General features: G+C 48.4%; 6 protein-coding genes across 6 annotated transcripts; 2 read left to right on the top strand and 4 right to left on the bottom strand.

The window, feature by feature from the left end:
- Nucleotides 1–71: 71 nt before the first annotated feature.
- On the bottom strand, nucleotides 72–831 carry BHQ10_002172 (uncharacterized protein; the record flags this gene model as incomplete). The annotated part of the gene is made up of 2 exons (XM_040874289.1): nucleotides 72–761; nucleotides 817–831. The coding sequence occupies 2 exons, from the start codon at nucleotides 829–831 to the stop codon at nucleotides 72–74; spliced, it is 705 nt and encodes a 234-aa protein (XP_040730677.1).
- A 1,301-nt stretch (nucleotides 832–2,132) lies between these two features.
- Nucleotides 2,133–5,149, bottom strand: BHQ10_002171 (uncharacterized protein; the record flags this gene model as incomplete). The annotated part of the gene is made up of 8 exons (XM_040874288.1): nucleotides 2,133–3,296; nucleotides 3,347–3,452; nucleotides 3,505–3,584; nucleotides 3,638–4,020; nucleotides 4,076–4,752; nucleotides 4,809–4,894; nucleotides 4,956–5,048; nucleotides 5,114–5,149. The coding sequence occupies 8 exons, from the start codon at nucleotides 5,147–5,149 to the stop codon at nucleotides 2,133–2,135; spliced, it is 2,625 nt and encodes an 874-aa protein (XP_040730676.1).
- A 458-nt stretch (nucleotides 5,150–5,607) lies between these two features.
- Nucleotides 5,608–10,535, top strand: BHQ10_002170 (uncharacterized protein; the record flags this gene model as incomplete). The annotated part of the gene is made up of 7 exons (XM_040874287.1): nucleotides 5,608–5,789; nucleotides 5,840–5,942; nucleotides 6,021–6,863; nucleotides 6,917–7,072; nucleotides 7,120–7,169; nucleotides 8,400–9,876; nucleotides 9,927–10,535. The coding sequence occupies 7 exons, from the start codon at nucleotides 5,608–5,610 to the stop codon at nucleotides 10,533–10,535; spliced, it is 3,420 nt and encodes a 1,139-aa protein (XP_040730675.1).
- A 519-nt stretch (nucleotides 10,536–11,054) lies between these two features.
- Nucleotides 11,055–13,496, bottom strand: BHQ10_002169 (uncharacterized protein; the record flags this gene model as incomplete). Its single annotated transcript, XM_040874285.1, has 2 exons — nucleotides 11,055–12,647; nucleotides 12,720–13,496. The coding sequence occupies 2 exons, from the start codon at nucleotides 13,494–13,496 to the stop codon at nucleotides 11,055–11,057; spliced, it is 2,370 nt and encodes a 789-aa protein (XP_040730674.1).
- Nucleotides 13,497–16,066: 2,570 nt separating this feature from the next.
- BHQ10_002168 (uncharacterized protein) lies at nucleotides 16,067–17,077 on the top strand (the record flags this gene model as incomplete). The annotated part of the gene is made up of 1 exon (XM_040874284.1): nucleotides 16,067–17,077. One exon carries the CDS (start codon nucleotides 16,067–16,069, stop codon nucleotides 17,075–17,077), a length of 1,011 nt encoding a protein of 336 aa, XP_040730673.1.
- A 1,337-nt stretch (nucleotides 17,078–18,414) lies between these two features.
- On the bottom strand, nucleotides 18,415–21,442 carry BHQ10_002167 (uncharacterized protein; the record flags this gene model as incomplete). Its single annotated transcript, XM_040874283.1, has 7 exons — nucleotides 18,415–18,572; nucleotides 18,646–19,262; nucleotides 19,317–19,500; nucleotides 19,568–20,414; nucleotides 20,498–20,859; nucleotides 20,926–21,289; nucleotides 21,362–21,442. The coding sequence occupies 7 exons, from the start codon at nucleotides 21,440–21,442 to the stop codon at nucleotides 18,415–18,417; spliced, it is 2,613 nt and encodes an 870-aa protein (XP_040730672.1).
- Nucleotides 21,443–22,793: the final 1,351 nt, after the last annotated feature.

Genomic DNA, 22,793 nt, shown 5'->3' with positions numbered 1-22,793 from the left:
GATCGTGAACTCATATCCATCCAATTCATGCGCCCAAAAACAAGACACCCCTAAAAATGACAAGAAACTTTTCAGAAAACACGTCGAACCGGCTTCTTCGACCCAGTCCCAACTTCCGAACAATCCAGTCGAACCCAGACATCATTAAAAGCGCCAAAATTCCTCGGCGTGCAGGAACTCTCCGCTTCTCTATTCTTCACAGGCGCCACGAGGAGCGGCTCATCAACACAACCGGGTACCTCGTGCACGGTGATGTTGCATTCTTGAAAGGGTGTGATTGTGGATAGTTCGGCGCCTACGGAGACAGAGCTGGAGTCGATGTGTCGCGCCGTCACGATGGGGACTGCTTGGCATTGGCCTTGGGTTATGTTGACAGACGGGGAGCGGGTGGTTGTCCTTTCGGTGCTGCGAGCTGCGAGGGCGGAGCGGAATTGTGATTTCTTTGAAAGGACCGATGTTGAGGATGTTGAGAGTGGGTTTATGCCTGACGCTGATGCTGACGCCAATGCTGGTGATGATGAAGGGAAGTGGGAAGCCGAGCTTGAAGGTGATGCTTTGATGGAGTGCACAGGGCTAGGCGAAGATGAGGCTTGTGCTCGGTTTCCGGTTGACTGTTTGAGGGAGGAGACGATGAATGTGAGTTCTTCGACCTCGACGAATTCGCTAGGGCAATCTTTGTAGAAGTTGACCCATGCTTTTCCACTGGTGAGGGCGAGTGTGGGAAGGGAGTATAAGAGGGTTAAGCTTAGAGCGGAAAGTATCTAGAGTCGAAAATTAGATGGGTTTATAACACTTGGAAGAAATAGGGGTACTCACCGTCGAGGAACGCATTTTGGGACTGATGATGTTGATCCGTTCTAGCGTGAACGATGGTACGATGGTACAGACAAAGATTGAATCCTTGGACACGATATTGCCTTTGAAAGACGTTTGAGAGGATCGTATTGTATAATGGCGGTGGACTGAGTGAATCGACTTTGTAGAGGGAAGCAGAACCAACGTTATATAGGCATTAACTCCCATAGACCAGCCCATAGCAAACTTCGAACGTGATTGTCCATGGCTGGTGAGAAACGAAGTTAAACACCAAAATCCCCGGCCTCTCGATTTAAGCATAGAGTCATCCTTCTATTACGGAATGATCACATCCTCGTCCAATCAAGTAATCTAATGCGCATCATCGAAACAGCCTGCCACATTCCGCAGATGACTTGTTGGCATTCCGTCGCGTCTATAGGGAGCCCGCCATGTCGGAGCTTTTGCTTGTCGGCCAAAGCTTATCATGTCAGCGTGGCAGTGGGTATGTCTGAGAAGAGAAATGTGGAATCTTTTGACGCTTCAGAGCATTCCAGGTGGCCAGAAAGTGGCAATTTGATGAGGCTCGTGTAGGTCAGACGAAGAACATGGAAATCGAGGTTACACAGGTAGTCTGAACTCTGGCGAAGCCCTCATACTTTCGTGCTTCAATCAACGAACGTGCCCTCTGCACCTGACACAATGAGTTTACACGGAGCTTCGAGAAGCAACAAGACTAGCAACATTCCACAACAACGCGAGGCTCCAATATGTAGTTTGTGGGGCGCGTCGCGAAACATGTACAGATCATGCTCTGCTGAACCTTATTTTACGTTTCTCGAAGTATGTATAAAGGATATGAACTTATGAAGCGTGTCCTAGTCTGTTTGACGTCAATCTATTACCCGTTGGGTAATGTCATGTCTAGACATTTGAATCAAGTCGCAGTGACTTCGCGACTGAAGTTAAGGTGTTCATTCCATTATGGATAGATTGGAGACACTCATATCAGATGAAAGTTCCGTTATATACAAATAAGTACAATTTTGCCAAATTAATTCCCAAATGACGAAGTCTCAATACTGTTGGTATTCAGGATTCGTGCAATCAACTAGGTAGGTGATATGTATGTGCAAAGAGCCAAATTCAAGAGCAACAAGAGGAATGAAGATACGCGCATGCTAGGTGGGTGTAAAATCAAGATAAATCCAAAACGGGCGAATAGGCTGGTAAGAGGGAATGTGTTTGGGTAGAGAAGGAACAAACGCTAGGGCGCAATAAAGGATAGCTTTTGTAAAATTATGTATGATCATCGCATCAGTCGTTGCGCCTCCAGATCAGGATGCAACGTATTTTCCGGCGGCTAACTTGCGCACGGTGTGCACTGGCTTCCAAGACGTTGCTAAGGATGCCGATTGAGGTGGTGTGGAACCATCATCAGCGAAAGGGTCGTGCTCTGTTCCCGACGCTGCAGTCTCGGCGAGACTCACACCCAAGCGCGAAGCTGAGTCTGTCGTATGGTGCTCAAACTTGGCTTCAACTCTACCCTTGCGTGGCCAACTTGCTGAAGTCGTAAATCGAGCTAAGAGTTTCTCTTCTGATCCAGCTCGTACTTCCAGTTCGGGTATCTTCCATAGAACCGCAGAGTGCTTGCGACGAAACAGCGCGCCCGTGTTTGGATACATAACAGCACCAGTCGCACGCACCACTTCCCTAGGTTGCTTGGTAGTCTCGTCTTCAGAGCTGAGGTCCAAGTTGACTGTGATCACGACGTTCTTCAAATGCAGAGAACCGGAAGCGGCTTTATCCACGAATTCTGGATTGACGGAATAAAACACAATGACGCTCGCCTGGAATTCCTCAAGATTCCACACCGGTCTAAACAGCACTGGAGAATACGATGACAAATCTGGGGGAGAAAGATGCAGCTGGTATTTGAACGCGACTGTCGGAATAGCGCGAGCTATCTTTTCCGTGGCAACGTTGTATTCTCCTCGTTTCTCGTCATCAGTTTTAGAAACCTCAGTCACAAAATGTGGGTTGGCTGCGACCTTTTCGAGAAGAGCAAAGTTATCCAAGCGGACGACGTTCTCTGATGTCGTTCCTGGAATGGCGTTGTATGCCAAAGCTAGCTCACCAATGACAAATGACTTCGTTACTGTACCATTTTCAAACCAACTGCTTACGGTTTCAATAATTGAAGCATTCAAGCCCGGTTCGTGAAGTTCTGGGTGAGAAACAGGCCCTGAAATATTTTGCAGAGTGTGTGAAGAATGAATCGACGTTGTATCTGACATTGCTCGGTCTTCATGAGAAGGGGTTGCTGATACCGGAACAGGCGACTCGAGTTGTCCGCTAGATGAGGTGCCCGTGGGTGTGCCTAATAGAGCTGCAGGTATTATCTCCGCAGCAGTAGATGGTGATATAAAAGCCGTGTTGCGAACATCGCGACGACCACGGATGGTGCCTGCGTTTCTTCTGAGCCCGACCTGCAAGCCTTGCTATAGAAATAATTAGTATTTACATATTCAAAGGAGGATTCCAACGTTACCATTCGTAGCGTATTCGCCATTTCATCCATGGCCTGTTTGGCCTGCGTTTCGTCTTCAGGAATAGGCTGGTCCCGAATAGTCAGATTGAGACCGGTGTCCTCGATTCTAAAAAAATCACTAAGTATTGTATTTTCGAGTCAGGAAGAAGTGATCATACCCTGAGGCTTCTCTCTGGGCCTGTGTAATCTCGTCAACCAGCTGGGGTCTCTCGGAATACCCTTCAGAATCAATTTGGATCTAAGAGGTGGAGAGTGTCAGTGAATGAGCAGCAGCGTAGAAAACGTGCCTACCTGGTTCGCCGCTACTGGAGAAGCTACGGGTTCTGTGTGATTGGACGCCAGGCCATTTGTAGTCGCGGTGGTTTCTGTTGTTTCCGCAATTGGAGTAATAGCATCCTCAGAGGGAACGTAGTCATTGGCAGTAGATCCCGTAGGAGGTGGGCTGCCTATGGACTCGCTAGCAATGCTGGGGGTATCTCGGCCTGGTGGAGTAGAAGGGATTTGTGTGTGCACATTCGAAGACGAATCCCCTCGTCTAAATCCAAACCCCGGTCGACTCTTCTTCTCAGATGGAAGAGAGGTACCAGAGCCTATAACGATGCTTTTACGTCGGTTCATGACGGTTCCTAATCTACGCAGACCTCCCATCCGCGGCGTATGTCGGGGCTCAGGGACTAATCATTTTAGCTGTGCAAGTGCATGGTGAGCGATGAGTTGTTCAAAGCCTACCTGGCGGGGGCACGCGAGCAGCGCGGCCTGATCGGTTCGAATGCTGACTCGCCGCATCATCTTGGATCCTAGGAGGAGGCGGCAGGTCGGCCTCACTACTTGGCACAGGGGCCGGTACCGGTGTAACAGGGGCGGCGGCAGCTACCGAGCTGTTCCGTGTCAAGACTGGCTCTCTTCCTCCGTTCAGTTTGGCGGCGAAGGTCTTGATTTCGTCCTCTGTTTGCACATTAAGCAATACGTTCAGACAGCTCTCTGCTGTCTGTCGACTGCGTTCAATTTGATCCACCTCATGGGTTTGCAGCTGGGTGAGAACATCTCGAAGATGATTAAGTCTGCTTTCGTCAACGGCTTGTAGCTGTTCGAATACAAATGGCGCTCGCGACTCCCATTGCTGAGTGGCTTCGGTTACAGAGGTAACGGCGGCTGCAACCTTGTCTGCTCCCTTGGGACCTTTTTCTTTCGCTTTCTCCAATTTCTTTTGTGCAGCGTCCAGCCCCTTTGCCAAGTTTACCAAATCAGAGTGAATCGAAGGCATTGAGCTCAAGTCTCGGTTCCTCGATCCGTACTCCCTCAGCGGTCTTTCCACATCTTCTTCAATTTTGGAGGCGAGCACTTCATGAGAGGCTGCGAGCGATTCGGTGGCGGCAGTTATGCGGTTCCACGGCAGTTGAAAGATTCTAAAGCCAGACTGTAAGATTAGACCACCCGTGTGCTTGACTAGCACTTCACTTACCCTAGCGCCGCACCTCCATCTAGCTGTGGTCGCCTGGCAAGTTTGCGCAGACCTTGGACGTATAGTTCTTCAACACGCCTCCGTTCCTACAGAGTCTCGGATTAACCGTCTGTTTTGTGACTCCGCTGAGGCTCAAAGATGGCCTACCTGTAACCAATCGGCAATGTCGGTATTGACTTTGTTGATGAGACGAATGCGATCGTTGAGGACGGCGGTGGCCTGGTTCGGCTGCAACGAGGTCTATGACAGTCGTTAGTAGCTTGCAATGACAGCGAGCGAGTCAATCATATTTCCCAACAACGTACCAACAATGCAGGGTACTCCTGCCTTGACAGTTCCATAGCTGCGACCTCTATGGCAGCGCCAAGTACATAATAAACAAGAGAAGGACGTAGTTAGTAATGAAGCAACGAGAGAAGTGGTATCAATGCCGGGGGTGAAGCTCTATATGCTGGCAGCTCTCCATAAATCTATATGAATCCGAAAAAGCGAAAACCAACAGCACAGAGTAGCAAGGTAGGATGGCAGGATGCGACGGTTAGTCAGTCAGGCGAGGCCGGAAGTTGCCAAAGGCGGGAGACCCGCTTCGTCCTGACTTGAGAGCTGTGATTGGTCAATCCGGAGCAATGAGGTAACCATGCTCGTATGGCTCCTTTCTCTTCTTCCTCACTGTCTTTCTATTATGCCATTATTTGCTAATAGAGGACAGATTATACCCTCTTGCCTGCTTACTCGACTATCTTTTTTCCCACTATATATGTCACAAAGGATGCTTCACTCAGCTCAAATGGATTGACACATGATGGCATCGCATTGGGCCGAGCTGGGGTGCTCCGTGGGCCAATCACAGCCCGGTCTCTTTTTCCTCCGGATGAACCATCCGTTGCCGAACCAACAAACCCTGTCTGTCATGTACGCAATGGCCGAGGACTGGAGAGCCTCGTATGGCTTCAGCAAGAGGCTTCAGCGGATGTCAGAAATGTAAGTAGTCAACACTCTGACTTGGGACGTAATTTTCTTACCCAGCATAGCACATCCGCCTACCGCAATCTCTCGCCGTCATCGACCTTTGTGGAAGCTCAACCACATTCTGCCCCTCTAGAAAGGGAGGCTTACGCCAAAGCTACTTCAGAGGTTCGATCTCGCATCTCTACGAGCGTTCATTGTATTAGCTGTTTGGTCAGGCGATAACCGCTCACACGTGGTTATTAGGCAGAGTATGATCGCCTATGTCAGGAGATTATCGATGGGTTCGAGGCTCAACATGCCGATGTTCCAGTGATCGATACCCCAAAAGCAATATCAAGCGAAGAAGCATATATTGAGCCTGGGGAAGCTGCCAATGCTGTCAAAATTGGTGCATACGAAAATTGCGTTCATCATGCTGATGGGCTGATGTCTACGGTTTATCGATCCAAAAGCTCTGATGGTAAATTGGTTGCTCTGAAAGTCACAACTCCTCATCAAATGAGTCCTCCCCATGACTCCAAACGGGAAGCACGTATTTTACGATGGACGAAAGATCAAAAACACATCATCACATTACTCGAAGCTTTCGAGTTGGCTGGCGGGCGATTCGTCCTCGTTTTCCCCTTCATGCGGTACAACTTTGCCGAAGTACTGCATCAAAATGTCTTGACGACACTTCAAATCAAGATCATCTTGAGAGATATGTTTCGCGGCCTGGAACATACGCACGCGCTCCATATTATTCATCGAGACGTAAAGCCTTCGAATATCCTTCTGGATAGTCTGGACGGTCCAGCCTTTCTAGCCGACTTTGGCATCTCATGGAAGGAAATGGATGAAGGCTCTGAAGCTGCGAACGAAAAGATTATTGATGTCGGAACCACCAGCTATCGGCCACCGGAAATTCTGTTTGGGTCGACAGAATACGACACGTCGCTGGATATGTGGGCGGCTGGTTGTGTTGTCGCAGAAGCAGTAGATATGCGCCATCGCCAGCTCTTTGACTCGGGAGATCTAGGCAGTGAGCTTGCTCTTATAAAATCGATTTTCAGCACTTTGGGGACTCCCAATGCCGAAGTGTGGCCGGTACGGTTCCATCCATCCAGCTTTTTATCAAACATTAACTCAAATATTGATAGGAGTCTGCAAAGCTTCCGGACTGGGGCAAGTTTCAATTTTATGAGTACCCGGTCAAACCTTGGGAAGAAGTCTTGGAAGGAGCATCAACCCAAGGACGTGATCTAGTTAGCAAATTAGTGTGCTACGAATCTTCTTCTAGGTTGACTGCTGAACAGGTATTTTGCAACAGCTTGTCACATCGGACAGTGCTAACAGTATCCAGGCTTTGCGACATCCATTTCTGCCACAAAACAATCAGTCCGAGCAGGACGAGTAAAGTCGACATGTCTGCTCACTCCTTGCGATACCCAGGCCATTAGAAAATAGCCATAAGAATTTCGATTTAATTCTGTTGACAAGTAATAAGTGCTCTCGAGGTGTTTGCGTTGGGCGGATAAGACAGAGCCGCTTGGGCCATCGTCTAGTGTACAGCCGTTGAAATAGCAGGGCGTCCAAAATATTATGCCGACAGCGAGATTCATGCGCGTCATCTATCATGAACACACCAAGCCATATATCAGTCATGTCATATTCCATAGTATATACGTAGTAATTGCATGCGATGTACATGATAGGACATCTCTTCACTTGAACACGGCCCACACGCATCCTAGTGGATCCGCGGCTCTCCGCGCAGAGCACACACATAAGAGGCTGTGAGATCACAAACAGACAGCCAATGAGCATTGGCCCACGCCCTCCGACGCCCACCGCCTGAACATTCAATACGTACTAACTACTCCGTACAGAGTAGAGTAATCAAATTGAATGAACAAACAATGAATGCCTAGACGAGGCTAATCCATTCTGGACGGCGCGAATCTCCGACCCGGCCGCCAGCCGAGATGAATGGCTGCTGGTTGGCTGTGTACCTGGACTGGCTCAGGCTCTAGGGTCTAGCGCAGCGCCACATTACAAGCTTTACACATTCAATACGCAGTGTTACCAGGCACGATACCATTGTTACCAACTCAGTCTTCCTCGGCCGATTTGCAATGTTACACATAGGTGATACTATTACACGTGTGACCAGAAGCACTGCCTGAAGCCAATCACCAATCATTCTGCTGCTTTTGGTATCACCTCGCCACGTAATACGCACATACGTAGCAATGTAATATAATACACCACGCGTATTACCGTATCGTGCGCCCAAGGCTCGAGGGTTCATCAAACTATGTTTCAGATTCTGTCCTGGGCATTCCTTCCTCCTCCGTCTCTTCTTCATCCTGCTCTTCCTCGTGGACCGTACATTCTTTCGTGTGGTGATCTCTCCACACTCCAACCTTTCTGCTGTAGCCTGGCTGCTCGTCGCGTCCATTGTATGTTCGTGATTACCATTTGACCTGCACAGGCTGTAGTCTGCCTTTCGTTCTTTACCCCACGTTCTCTTTCAATTTGTGTATTTCGACATTCCCTTCACAGTACCGCCCAGTGTGTCGCTTACTTCGCATCTTCGATATTTGACCACTACTTCTACGCATAAGACTGTTTGATCGCCAGACCATACCCCGCCGGTTACCGATTCAACGACGATATTATTCAAGAGCTCGTCATGTCGCACGCCCATTTTCACCGCCATGAAAGACGGGATATCATTTCGGCGGTCGAGAGTTTCCTTGGAATCGACAACAATAAGGGCGAGCAGCAGTCTACCGTGACTGAAACTGCGTCAGTAGTCTATGTGACCGCGTCGCCTACTTTCACCGGCGCAATTGGTGGTTATGTTACGGGCTCAGATACGACTACTACTGCGGATCCGACAACTACGGGAAAGGGTGCTCCTGTAGCCCAGTCAACAAAGACGACAACGACTTCACAGTCAGAGAAATCATCCACCACCACTAAGGCTCCGGAGACTACGACTCATACTACGTCAACTCAGTCAACCACGTCGACCTCGTTGTCTGACTTGTTGACCACCTCGAGCGATCCTTCTTCGACCACTTTCTTGACGTCCTCTTCCACACAGTCCGCATCTTCCACTTCGTCAACCGGTACGGCAGTAGACCAGTTCTCATCATCCACTGCTTCTGCCACTACCTCCGCAGCCGCATCTGCTTCCAATGGTCTTACAGGAGGTGCCAAAGCTGGGATTGCGATCGGTGTCTTGGGAGGAATTGGACTTATCGCTGGATTGGTCCTCTTCTGGCTGCATAAGCAGAGAAAGAACAGAGAAGAAGCGGCTGCCGCCGCTGCTGCGGCAGAAAATGAAAAGTTCGCTCGAAGCCAACCTCCTCCAATGACTAGCGCTCCGCCGCCACAGTCGATGGCAGCGTACTCTTCGGCACCGTCAACCCCAGCAACTGCCCCTCAAGTCAGCCTGCGCCCAATCACCCAATTCAACCCCATGTTGACCCAGTCTGGTGGTGCCAACCCTTACGCTGCTGGTGCCGCTGGTGCTGCTGCTGGTGCTGCTGCAGGCGCCGCCGCAGCTGGTGGCCTACAAGTAGCTCGCTCAGCTGAACGTCCTTACGGCGGCTCGGCACATGTTCCCCCACAGTCCCCACGTCAAGATCCATTCACCGATCCAGTCAATCCTTTCGATAATGGAGCACAAGCTGCGTCCCCTCCTATGCCCCCTGCTAAGGATGCATCCTCTCCCATCCGGGATCTGACGCCTTCACCTCCTGGTAGTGTTCACAACTTGCCCAGCCCTATTACTGAAGAAGGGTCTTCTGCTGGCTCTTTAGAAGCTGCTGCTGCCGGTGCTGTCGCAGGAGCTGCTGTTGGTGCTGTTCCTGTCGCAGCCGTGGCCGCCGCAAAGTCCAACGACAACCCAGCTGAACCACGAACACCATCCCCTGAATACGTCGAACATGCGGGGTCCCGACCTCAATCCCCTGTTGTTGGTGGTGCTGGTGCTCCTGTTAGTAACGTCCACCGTGTCCAAATGGACTTTACACCTTCCCTGGCCGATGAAATGGAACTGCGCGCCGGTCAGCTTGTGAGACTTTTGAAGTCGTACGATGATGGATGGGTAAGAATATTCTGGGCTTCTAAATGAAACATATGCTAACATATTGAAAGACTCAATGCTCCAGCATGGATGGCTCAGTTCAGGGTATTGCACCACGCACATGTCTGTCTGCCCGACCTCTTCAGCCCCGTCGCCCGCCTGGACCTAACGGACCTGGTGGTCCAAATGGTCCTGGTCCTCGCGGTCCGCCGATCATGGGTCCCAATGGAAGGCCCATGTCCCCAGCTGGTGGTCGCATGGGACCTCCACCTCAAATGAGAGGGGCTCCTCCACGTTTCTACAATGACGGTCGCCCCATGACCCCTACTGGTTCTGGAATGCCCCATTTCCCACCTCCCCCTGGCACTCCACGATCAATGTCCCCTGGCCCCGGCCGTGGCGCCGATGTTCCACACCCATTGACGCCGGGAGGATCCCGTCCAGCTAGCCCGGCCGGAGGACGATCACGCAGCAACAGCGCAAGTGTTGCTCAGATGGGTCCACGTCCAGTTGTGCACCGAGGAGGTCAAAGTCCTCTAGCGCCACCAACCGGCCCTCTACCAGGCCCTCCTCAGCAGCCTGTACAAAGCCCTACCGCACCGGCACCATCACCACAAGTCCAGAATGACGCAAGTCCCGAGTCACCGATCGAAAGAAAACCTGTTCCCGGTCAGGAATAGCCATGCGCTTGGCTCTAAAGTTCTCATTTCATTCTAGACACGATACCCATTGCCCACTATCTTTTTCTAAAGACTTTGTCTTCACTTCTTTCTCTCTGCCATGTTCTAACGAACAACCACGGCGGCATCTTCTACGCTTTATTTTCTTTCTTTCGTCAGAATCGTGTATCATACCGATTCCCCCTTTTCTATGGTTTATATTTTTCGTCTTTGTGAGATATTGTATGTTCATTGTATGTGTATATAAAAACAGTGATGCGATAGCAACTTTGATGATTTAGCTGGTCGGTGGGTGGGTAGATATTGAGAATTGATCTTTCAAAGGGTTCGCTTTTATCACGTATTTGCGGATTGATTTGTCCGTCCAACAACATAGAAAGACTATCCAACATTTCTAGTATATAAGCAGTAATGATGTATGTAAAACTCCACCTTCTATAATTGCACGTTTTTTCTTTACCATTTCAAGGCTCCCTTACGTCGGTCTTCATCAACTATCGCCCCTTGCGGCTCTGCTAATCAGAGATGCGGCACCTTGAAACTAGCAAGAATCAAATTCGCAATACTCAGCACGCCCTCACCGAGTATGAGTCCCGACGCGAGCACGACCACAGTCGACGAGGACGTATCTTCTTGACTGGGATCAAGTGGCGATGGCTGCGACTTGGCGGCACTCTGTAATTCAACACTCGCAGATATAAGAGGCGATGATGACGTCGATTCGTTTGTCGATTCGTCTGCATCGGTTGCATCAGTGGTGGTAGGACTGACGATATGTCCCTGATCTGAAGAAGAAGGAAGCGGCACAGGCGCAGAGGAATTCCTTCTCGCCCACCACCACGCTATCACGCCTCCGATAGCTCTCGCCAGTGTGAAAGACGGAACGTTAAACATGCCCACTGCAACCGCAATCCCACCGGGGACAAACGATATCCACGACGGCGGAGGGCTGCCTTGATGTTGTTGAGTACGTCGAACCGTAGCCACAATCCTGAGAACCGTTGTACCCACAAACACCGCTCCAAAAAGCATCGCAACCTGCCACGCCATAGGAGGCAMCCCCTGACCCGTCACAAGCCGTGCCGTAAATATCCACACAAACGCCGCGGGGATCTGGAACTGGTCGCCCGGCACAGGATACACGTTGACGTACATCTTATACACGGCCGTCGATACCACAGCACCAAAAACGCTCCCAATAACCTGCCCATAAAACTGCGCCTTGGGACTTGCGCCTAGTAAGTGACCCGTCTTGAGGTCCTGCATCATGTCGCCAGCCTGCAGAGCGCCGGCTTCAGAAACGGCCCCAGCGAGAAGGTTTGTGACTACAGCCGAGCGGCGGGTATGCATTGATGCAGGCGTGACGAGGGAGAAGATGAGTTGGGTTAATTTGCTGATTCCGGACACGGGGTTGAGGTCTGTTTCGCCGAGGGCGCGGACACCCATGATTGAGAGGAGGACTGCTAGTAAAGTGGCAAAGGTGGAGAGGAAGGGGGTGATGATGTCGCCGAAGGCGATGTGCATGCATATCACGTTTAGGACTAAAGTGAGCGGGAGGAAGATGAAGATTGTGCGGTTTGAGATGAGTTCCGAGGGGGGAGCGTCGGATTCTTCTTCTTCTAGGTCTCCTTCGTCCTCTTCGATATTCAATTCCTCGGCATTTGTGGGCGCATGCAGAGCTGAATATTGGACGTGCGAACGGCGTCTCTGCTCAGAAATGACTCCTTTCCCTCCCTTCCGTTTGAGGGCTTGCAGCTTGGCTTTCAGCCATGGGAGAGATCCGTATGACGTTCGCAGAATGAGCCATCCGAGATTTATGATCGAGTCTGCGAGCATGATGGCCAAAGACACCCATATAATCCAACCTTTACTGCCGTTTGCCCAGTCATCGACTGGTCCCGGTGCCCACCCTTTGTGTTTGGCGATAGGCGACAGTATTGCCCAGCCTAGGACTGCGCCCAGGAGCATATGCATTGAGGTCGAAGGGCCCATTATGATGCCCTGACCCACATATGCCGGGGAAGGGTTTAGAGTCCAGAGCCAATTTTGGGCTAGCGACAACCCAAATATGGGGAGGTCACGGACTTGAGGGACAAAGTATGAGAAGAGTGTCTTATTTTGTTAGTTCTTAAGACGGGCTTCATCTCAACGATAGGGACAATCTCAACGATAGGGAGGACTGACATAAAACGCTGAGACGGCAAATGCGCCAATGAGCAGGCGGATCTTTGACTTCCAGTCACGGCGGCCATCACCGTTGACTTGTACATCCCGGGTCGTAGAAGCTGAAGAAACCGGTCTACTTGTCGGGACATTTGTAACCGATGACGCACGCTGGTGCTGAGCGTCCGATTTCTCATCCGCCGACCCATGCAACATCCTAATCATCAAGGCGGTCGCTGTTCCACTCGGAAACTTCAACTTCTCCCGAATAATAACCTCCTTCCTGAGCGGAACAGCAAAGATAGCGCCAAACAAACAAACCCCCAGACTCCAAATCACCAACTTCCAGAAGCCCACATTCAACGGACCACCCTCACCAGTTCCCCCATCACCCAGCTTCCCATCCTCACCTTCTTTAAGCAAGAACTCAAGAGCCGGAATAACACCCACAAATCCGCATCCCAGCGGCATAGTGCCTACGGCACCCGCAACAGTTTGAATAAGCACATTCTCGACCGGCGTAAATGGGAAAGAGAGATGTTTCGACAAACTTTTGAAGACTGCAAACCCGATCAGGGAAGATGGCATGGTCATCAAACTCATCCATCCCGTCTGCAAGCCGAAATAAGTGTTTGAGAAGATGATCAAGGTGCCGATTCCGAGACCAACGAGCAGTGAGCGCGGAGTGAAGCTTTGCGCGGATGTAATTGGGGCGATATTGTCGCCATTGCTGCTACCCATGTTGGGATCAATGTTTGCAGTTGCATTATCATCGCTGTCTGCTGCCGTGGTGGCCATTGTGCGATAGTTCATGGTGTCATTCATGAATTAGTCAGTCAACACCACGGCGTGTGTCCAATGTTTATGGGCTACTGTCGAATAACTGCTTCTCTCGGTTCGAGATTTAGTCGGATGCCATTAAGAGGAAACGGTGCTCGAGAGTCGACGGACTGGTGTTCTGTTGATCCGAAAATACCCAAGCATCCCTCATATGCAATGATAATTGAATGCTGATTAAAGGGCGGACGGAGATAACCCGCCTGTTAGCGATGATGCCATCAGCAAGTGTGGACTTCGGTAAAACTATAACTATCTAAATATTTCCTGCCCTTAACATGGACTTATAACTCAGTTGGTTAGAGTGTCGTACTAATATCAGCTTGCAATGCAAGTTAGTTGTTGGTAATGCGAAAGTCCACAGTTCGAGCCTGTGTTGGTCCATTTCTTTTTTTATTTTTTCTCGTTCACCACGAACATCAATATACTTTTTTTGGTCGTCGGAATCTAAATTTTTATTTCATTCATTTTTTCTCCCTTTCTTTTGAATATTATCTTGGTCCAAATCAAGCGCATCGCTTGTTCGACGGCTGTGGCATGGCATCGGCTGTCCCCTTCTGTATATATCTCGCAAGTGAGCCGTCAATGCGACATTCACAGTGTGGATCTACATATGTACCGAGCTAACTCTCCTCGAGCCCTTTGCCATCACTGACTCTGCTACCATACCTCCCCGGCCTCCCCTCCAAATAGTACTCGCCACTTACGCAGAAACCAGGGTGCAACCTCCCAGCTCCGTATATCCCACGGTTGACCATGCGCAGCTTGAGCTGCCGCCGTATCGTTACCCTGACTGCTCGAATTAGTCCAATAGCAAATTCCATTTTCAAATGCCACATCTTTCTTTAGGACCGTCATGTCAATAATATGCGGATGTGTCGCTAACAATGTGATGACACGAGCCCTAAAAGTAGGCATCGGAATCAAATCCAGGAAAGCCGGGTGTGGATATAGAATCTGCGGAAGAGTAGGCCTGAGGTGTGCCGGGGTCGTTGAACTAGTGACATCTTCAAGAAGGTTTTTGAGATCATCTGTAGGCGCTATCAAGGGCTGGTAGAAAGGTGAGGGAGCGAGATTTTCTGGCACCAGCACGTCTTCGACTTTGAAACCCATACTTTGAGCATTTTGAATACATGCCAGAAATATATGGCCGCGGGTAAAGTGAATGCATCCAGTCCATGGGTCAGGTAGTCGAGATGATGGTGGCAATGCCTGAGAAGGTCCGCGAAGCAGCGTTTCGATACCTGCAGCTATTATCCTTCCAAGATTCAAGCCTCCACATTCGATCGTATCTTTTTCTTTTCCGCTGTCGTTGATTCTATCGCTGTAATTTAATGATGATCCGGTTGGATTACTCGATATCGAGTTAAAATCCAACCCCGGGTCACTGTGGGTTCTGGATCTCTCATTATCTCGCTCGGAACGAGTATACGGTATGCTGTTTTCCACCGCTGAGAGATCTGTAAATGGCCAAGCGGGAATTAGTTCATGCAAAGTCTCATCATTAGGTAATGGCCGAAAGCCGCTTTGCACTGGCCAACGATAATCAAGTGATGGCATCAGCAATTGACCTGAAATCTCAAGCCCATCGAGACGAGCATCATATGTTGTCTGTCGAATCGATTGCCCCGGCTGTATGCAGGGTGTCATCGAGCTATTCCTCAAAATCTGATCGTCCTCTCTCGCATTTGTCATATCATCTGCTCGACGTTTGTCCGTTGAAAGCTGGTGTGCCTCTAACCGTTCGGCCGACAGTAAGCCATCAAGATAATCCATTGTCCTCTGTCGCTGACCTGTATACCTGATTAAGCATAATCCAGATATTAATGTCTGCAACACTTACGATATGCTCTTTGGTTTAGACGATTTTGCTCCCGTCGCGCCCCTGTCACAACACGCTTCCGCACCTTTCCAGTTCCACTACGAGATCGTGTAGCCATTATATTCTAATTAGTAGGTTTATCAGACAAACGAAGACATGGAACCGGTCGTGATAGATTGGAGGTCTCTATGTATCCTGGCTTGAGACTACAACCTCAAGACTAATAGATACTTTGTGGATGTGCCAAATTAGACTCGGCGTTAGGGCTTTACTGATATCTCCGAAACAGCAAGATCATCGCCATCATCAGACTGGATCATGGGAAAAATCCATTCCAAGAATGAAAATTTTTGAATTCTTGGAAAGTTTCACCACAGACTATTGAGCGTTCTAGTGGCTTACAGTACATGTGGCTTACATTGCAGATGGGCTTACAATGTTACATTTGACCGGTCAATGGAGCCATCACGAATGACTTTCGGTGACTAAGCCAGATAATGAGATCGATCTCTAGCAAAAAAGTCTGTAAGCCAATATTCGTCGTTATCTTGAGCCCAGGGGCACGTGCAACGGATGGAGAGAGATATAAAAAATGCCATCATGTCTTTCGCAGCTGGCCCATGTATATAATTTCCTGGCATTTTCTAGCATCTTATTCTCAGTATCACCCTTTTGTTTCCATCATCCAATCATCACGCAAGTCTTAGCCATGGGAGATTCAACCATAAAGACGATCGTCGTTGTTGGCGCCACAGGAAACCAGGGAGGCTCGGTTGCACGTACCTTTCTTAAACTTCCTCACTGGAAGGTTCGCGTTACCACTCGCAATCCTTCATCACCAGCTGCTCAAGCCCTGAAAGTGCTCGGTGCTGAAGTCGTGCAGGCAGATCTGTCCAACCCCGATACCTTGGCAAGAGCATTTGATAATGCACATGCCATCTTTCTCAATACAGATTTCTGGGTGACCTACCGTGCTCTCGCCGCCACTGTTATGGCTCAAGAAGTATGCCCATCAGACGAAGAGAAGCCTGATCCCAGTAGAGTGGCGTATCAAACGGAGATTTCTCATGGCAAAAACGCTGCCGAATGTGCAGCCAAGGTCCCAACATTGGAGCGTCTTGTCTATTCCGCGCTCCCAGCAACAAGAAAGCTGACCGGCGCAAAGTATCAGAGCAATCATGCGGATTCTAAAGGTGCTGTGGTCGATTATATCGAGACGGAACTGCCTCACTTGGCCCGAAAAACATCGTTCATTTACCTCGGTGCGTACAATACAAATCCGTTGCTTTCGCCCAGATTGGATCTATCGGACGGCAGATACAGGTACTTCCTACCGCTGAGCAAAGCCGCCAGAATGCCAATTATCAACGTGAAAGAATCGACGGGCCCGTTTGTCAGAGCTTTGATTGAAGACGAAGCACCAGGTACCAAGTTATTGGCATATGACAACAACAGCTACCTGGCGTACGGAGAGATCTGTGATATCTGGTCGAGAGCGAGTGGCCAAGAAGCGGATTTCAAGACGGTCACTGTCCAATTCTTACACGAAACAATGAAAATACCAATGGAGTTCATATCGTCTCTGCCGGCCCTTGAGGAGTATGGCTACACGGGTTCAATGAGGGTCATTCAACCGGGTGATCTGAAGACTGATGTAAGAACAAAGTCTTGGGAGGAATGGATGATGGAGAGAGACCGCACAGCAATCCTCGAAGCTTGAGTTATGTGGATATTCAAGTCAAAGGATAAGGACATCAATGTCGTTATCTAGTTAGATCTACCACTAGGTAGTAAATCACAAAGTTAGGGACTGCTTTGGATATGTTTACAGCGCATTCCTGCCCGTCTAGCTGACACCAAAAAAACCTAAAATAGTGACTTAATCTTGCCCACCCGGGCAAAAACTCGATAGAAAGGATGGGAGACGTGAACATAGGCATCCCTGAATGATTAAAATGTAATACTGGAGGTAAAAAAAAGCAAAAATTGAAAGTTATCCTGGTCACTAAGGGGGTCGAACCCTTGACCTTGGCGTGACTGCTTGTATAGGCGAGTCTATATTAGCACCACGATCTAACCATCTGATCTAAGCGACCTGAATGGGCGGGAACTAAAAATATCGATTCAGATTGATGGGATAGAGGACAGCCAATCAGAGCTCGTATAGGTGGACAATACTGTATTAGTGCCTCCCATTATTCGTTGATTGGACGAAAATTTAAATTTATCGGCGCCATTGTGGACTAGCCTATAGTCCCAGGTCGAGTGGGATTGGACTAAAACGACCGCATGTCACCAAGAATGAAGGTTTGATATTAGACGAACCTTAGACTACAAATTAGAGGAGGCAATGAGACAGATTTCAAAGTACGTAGATCAGAATTGTATCAATTCTGAAAGACTTATGATACACTGCTTCAAAGAACTAGAACAATTGTGGCCACTAGCACTTCAAAGCCCTCGTAGCTCAAGAAATTGGGTCCTAGAATAGCGATTGTCCGAGCGTCGGAAAAATCGGCCATAGTTTGCCTGTCATTGGTTTGGCTTTCTTAGTACGGGTCTTGGAGCAAAATTTTTTCGTTCTCCAACATGGACTTATAACTCAGTTGGTTAGAGTGTCGTACTAATATCAGCTTGCGTTGCAAGCCCTTGTTGGTAATGCGAAAGTCCACAGTTCGAGCCTGTGTTGGTCCAATACTTTTTGCTTTTTTCCCTCTTGCCCTACTCAGGTTTATCCTCAGTCTAGTAGATACTTTCTTTGGGTTATATACGTGAGTCGGAGAAATCTCTGGTGTTAGCCCCAACTGTGGTAACCTCAATGGTCTATCTACCCAGGTTTTCAATCAATTGGTACTTGAGTGTATTTGCCCCGTATGTATCTCAGCTATATACCCGATATCCTGAGGCTACCTACGCATTTTGATCAACATCTGAGATAACACTATCTGAAGTGGATAGTTTGGGCAGATATCCCTCATTGATCGTACGAAAAATTCAGACGTGAGCTAGAGGAATACGATACTATCTTCGACGATTGATTCACAAATTTTACAAGTTCTACCTGCGAGATACACAGCACAGAATGCCTGAACGGACCAGAAACCACATGGATCCCATAAAGCGAAAGATAGACAACCCTGCCGTGGTCCATAAGACGACCTCGAAATACCACGAAGTTCGCGTAGTAGAAGTGTTCTGCCATGGGATCTCATTAGCTAACCAGTGCTTCAGTCAAAGCAAGTAAAAGCGACATACATACCGTCAAACATAGTCTGTCCAAACCCGTACTCGTAATCAGTAGCACCAAAAGCAAGTTACTAAAGACCCAAAGAAGAACCAAAGTCGTCCGGAAATTTCGGTACGAGTCGTCAAGGCTCATCTGGTCGTCTTCCTTGGGCTCAACCCATGGCTCCAGTGCCCGCTTCACGGTGACTTCGAATTGACTGTCAATATCGGCTTGGGGCTTATCGACCTCTTCGATAAACACTTTCTTGCTATCATCGTCTTTCTTTGTCTGCGCTGAAGGTAATGCGTCTGCCTTGTCGGACCCCTTGGTGCCCCAGGAAACATCGTGCCAATTACAAAAGGCGTATATCATCAAGATATTGATTGATGTGGTCATGCCGAGAAAGTAGGACCATGAGCTTGTGAGGATATGCCATGGATCCATGTACAGTACGCTGGCAATTATGTAAATGCCATACGTTGACGCCAAAGCAATCAATATGATGCCGCTACCGCTGGAGCTGAAGAATGATGTTAAAAAGGCCCCGATACCGTTGTCGAGGTTGAAGTCGAGGACTTGACCAGTGAAAGCGTTGACAACTAAGTAAAAGGAAAGCACTAAGATGTAGAGCTGGACAATGGAAAAGTAGAGGAAGGAGAGTGTATATGGGATCCTCGTCCTGTAGATCGCGATTAGCATTCGCAATTCCATCCTCATAATATCGATGACTTACGCTTTTGGACGGTTGCCCAGGGCAAGTGCAAATTGCAGCAAGATAACAAAAATATATCCATATTTGAGAAAGTTATTGACAATAGGCGTTGCGGTATTTCCAAATGGCCATCCAACCTCTTTGTTAGTTGTGCTCGGTGTGCCAACAAGGTCCATTATAACAGAGGTTGTGAGCCAGTATGAGCCTGGAAAAGCGAGACTTTAGTAAAGACATTATTTGAAGGGGGTGTCACTCTCGCGAATGAAACATACCCAAAGAAAACCACGTCATAATCAATTGGCAAAAGTTGTATATCATCTGAATATGCAGAAAGAAAAGACGAATGATATTGTGCCCGCTACTATAGATACGACCAAAGTGCATCATAGCATAGAGACCTGCAGCAAAAGAGCCATTGAGCCATCGACGTCTTTGACTGATGAACTCGGCTGCTGACTCTGGTACATCAGTCTCTCCTTTGGATGCTTTGACGTAACTGAGATGCCACTTGAACCCTGCTTTAGCAACAAGCTCGAAGCAGAGAATTCGATCCTCAGCTAAGAACATGTTCTTCTTAAAGATATTCATGCCTTCGATGCCCTTTTTACCTAGTCTTTTTGACAGGGTGTGATCTCCATGAAAGTATTGTTCTAATGGACGACCCATAATTGCGCGATACCGATAAGCCGAAAACGCGCCTGGTAACACACTCACGTATCCAAAGGAGCTCTCCAATGGTTTGTCCAAGATATTCGAAATCTTATACTCGAAGTTTTGCGCTGCCACCAAAGGATTAAGGACTTTCCGCCACCGCGGGCCCAGCATTGCATGGATCTCTCCACAGGCCCCCCCCAAGTTTTTATCATTGTAAAACGCTTGCCATAGAGCAAGAAGGGATTTCGGTCCTGGTTTGGTCCCGGCATCCAAAAGGATGACAACTTCTGGGTTCAAGATACGGCTGAAAGCGTTGAACAGCCAGCGGTGGGAATTGATTTTCTTGCTGTTTTTCTGTTTGAGGCAGAACATCATTTGGACCGGAGGTAGATTGGTCGCGTCGTCCCCGTGTGGGCGGATGAGTTGTTGTGTAGCGGTAACAGAGAGTTGGGTCGTGTATTCAAACTTGGAAAACATCAATTTTGATTAGATATGATCTCAAGGTATACTTTATTCTGAACAAGGGTCATAAAAGAAGCGGAACTTACGATATGAGCAACAGTCTCTCTACCATCAACGTCTTTCTTCATCAAGCCATCTTGGTAAATGCCAATCGTGGCCAAAATATCCAACGTGTTTTTATCACATGGCTCAAAGCCATCAAATATCAGACACACAACAATCTTTTGCCATGCAGGGCCTCCTTTGTTCCAAAATTCCGACCTCTTGAGATTGACGATATCCCTAATATTCTGCATAACACCATGTAGTGTACGCGCTGTTAGGACTTTATCTTCATTGTAGTAGGTTATAGCGATGAGAAGCTCGGTGTGCCTGTTGTAAATTGCTGGACGAAGATTGTAACCGTTCCTCAAAGTGAATTCATCAGGATCACAAGTAGCAGCCGTATCTATATGCCGGCGTGAGCCAAGTCGCAGGCCTTGCGAGGTTCATATTCAATGCCACAAATACTTACAACGCATAAACTTGAATTCATCTTGAGACTCCTCGACGTCGCGGTACTTTGCTTGAATGGCATTCTGAATAGCACTAGGCACCGGGTAGTCGACACTCAGAACTGATCCCTGAACCAATTTGATTTTCCTTGTCCCGTATCGTCTTAGAGCGTCTGTTCGGCTTCCATTCCTGGAAAGAGGGGTTTGAGCGCCCTGTCTATCATGTATGCTTGCCGAGTCGGATTCTTGATAAGGTGGTGCGGCGAAGATTGTTGCCCCGGGATCATTTAAAGTGTACCGCCGCATAGATTCAGTAGGAGTGATGGGGTCATCCAGAGATACGCCATGGTCCCTGGATTCGTAAGGCTGTAGTAGCGCTTGTTCCTGCTCTTTGAGTTAGATGGGTGAACTGAGGGAAGTAGAAAAATAAGAACTAGAGATAGAATGTAAGCTCACGCTTGGAGTAGGAGAAATGGGCGGCCGGACATAATGGCCATTATGACTGTCTAGAGGAGAGTAGGACGCCGGCGAATGCATCTTCGTCGGTAGAATGTGATCGAAGAGGCGTCAAGGTCGGTCTTCGAGAAATACTATTGACCTTCTACGTCAAAAAAGGCCGGGAAAAGTCTACATATATTTTAGGAAAGCTTGCTCAAGCTACGACAGGTAGTGGATAATGCCCAAATATAGAAAGATGGCACCAGGGGCTTGTCTCACTTGATAAAGACTGACTTTTATCTCTGGATCTGCTAGATTAATCGAAAAAAGCTATCTAATAGGCTTGAGTAGTGTCCAAAGCAAAAATGAATTCCCTGCCCCTGAACATGCTTTCGCTGTTCTCAGATGCATATAGACCCGATTTTTCTGCCAAGACCAAGCATACGAATCAGGGACGCAACCCAGAAGTGGCGGTGCATCTAACTAGATGTATTTTTAGAAGATAGTCAATGATAGTGTATATGATATAGGATATTGTTCCGACGTTCGTCATGGTGTGGCTGGGTCCACCTCAGTAGGGTAAAGCTCTTACCCGGCAGGAGTTTAAGCTTTCAAGGCCAAGAAGATGTCCACTACAAACGGACAAACATAGATAGATCACTGCCTTCATTGTGTATAAATTGAAGAAGGAGATGATCGACGAGGTAGTCTGTCGCTTCTGACCTAAGCCCGATCTTCCAAGCGTTATTTTAGCTGTTCACATGCTTGTGAAGAGGAAGGTGATTGCTGTCGTCCCATCATCACAACCACAGGAGCCGTAGCCGATGATAACGTAACGTGCATCATGCCTCGCAAGCATCTGCAAAAAGGAAATTGCGAAAGCCCGGTGTCGTCGTGTCTTTGACCCAGGTCGAAGACAGACAGATTCGCTTAAGTCGGCTGGTGACGCGTCAAGCGGGCCCGCATCAGTTACCTGTTCGTTCGTTGAAGGATTGCACAGAATTATGTTGAATCAGGTGTACGTCAATATGAGAAATATATCACTAGTCATCAAATGACAGCCGTCTTATGGCTGCTAAAAGCTCCTCGAAATTGGTTTTGGATGTTGACTGCACGTAAATAATGAGGTCGTAAGTTTGTCTGATTATCTAGGTATCGTATGAGACTAGTCTAGATGCAGCCTAGTGCCATATACCATTAGCCCTAATCGCTGCCTATTTAGGCACCCTCGGAGATTTTCAGCATGCTACGGAGGGCCATTTTCAGTATGGCCCAGGGAGAAGACTAGACATCTGGCCGCTGGCGTAGGTTTAAAAAATCAAATCGAGATATATACGCCCTTCAAAGCCTTCTCAATGACAATTTAACTTTCGAATGAACCTGGATACTTCTGTAGTCGGTCGAGGTTGAAATGAGCAATGAGTTTACACTATCTATCCTCCGATAAAAG

The sequence above is a fragment of the Talaromyces amestolkiae genome, assembly GCF_001896365.1.
Source record: "Talaromyces amestolkiae strain CIB chromosome Unknown scaffold3.1, whole genome shotgun sequence".
NCBI lineage: Eukaryota > Fungi > Ascomycota > Eurotiomycetes > Eurotiales > Trichocomaceae > Talaromyces > Talaromyces amestolkiae.
Note: the sequence above shows the minus strand (reverse complement) of the source record. Positions and strands in the feature narration are given on the sequence as shown.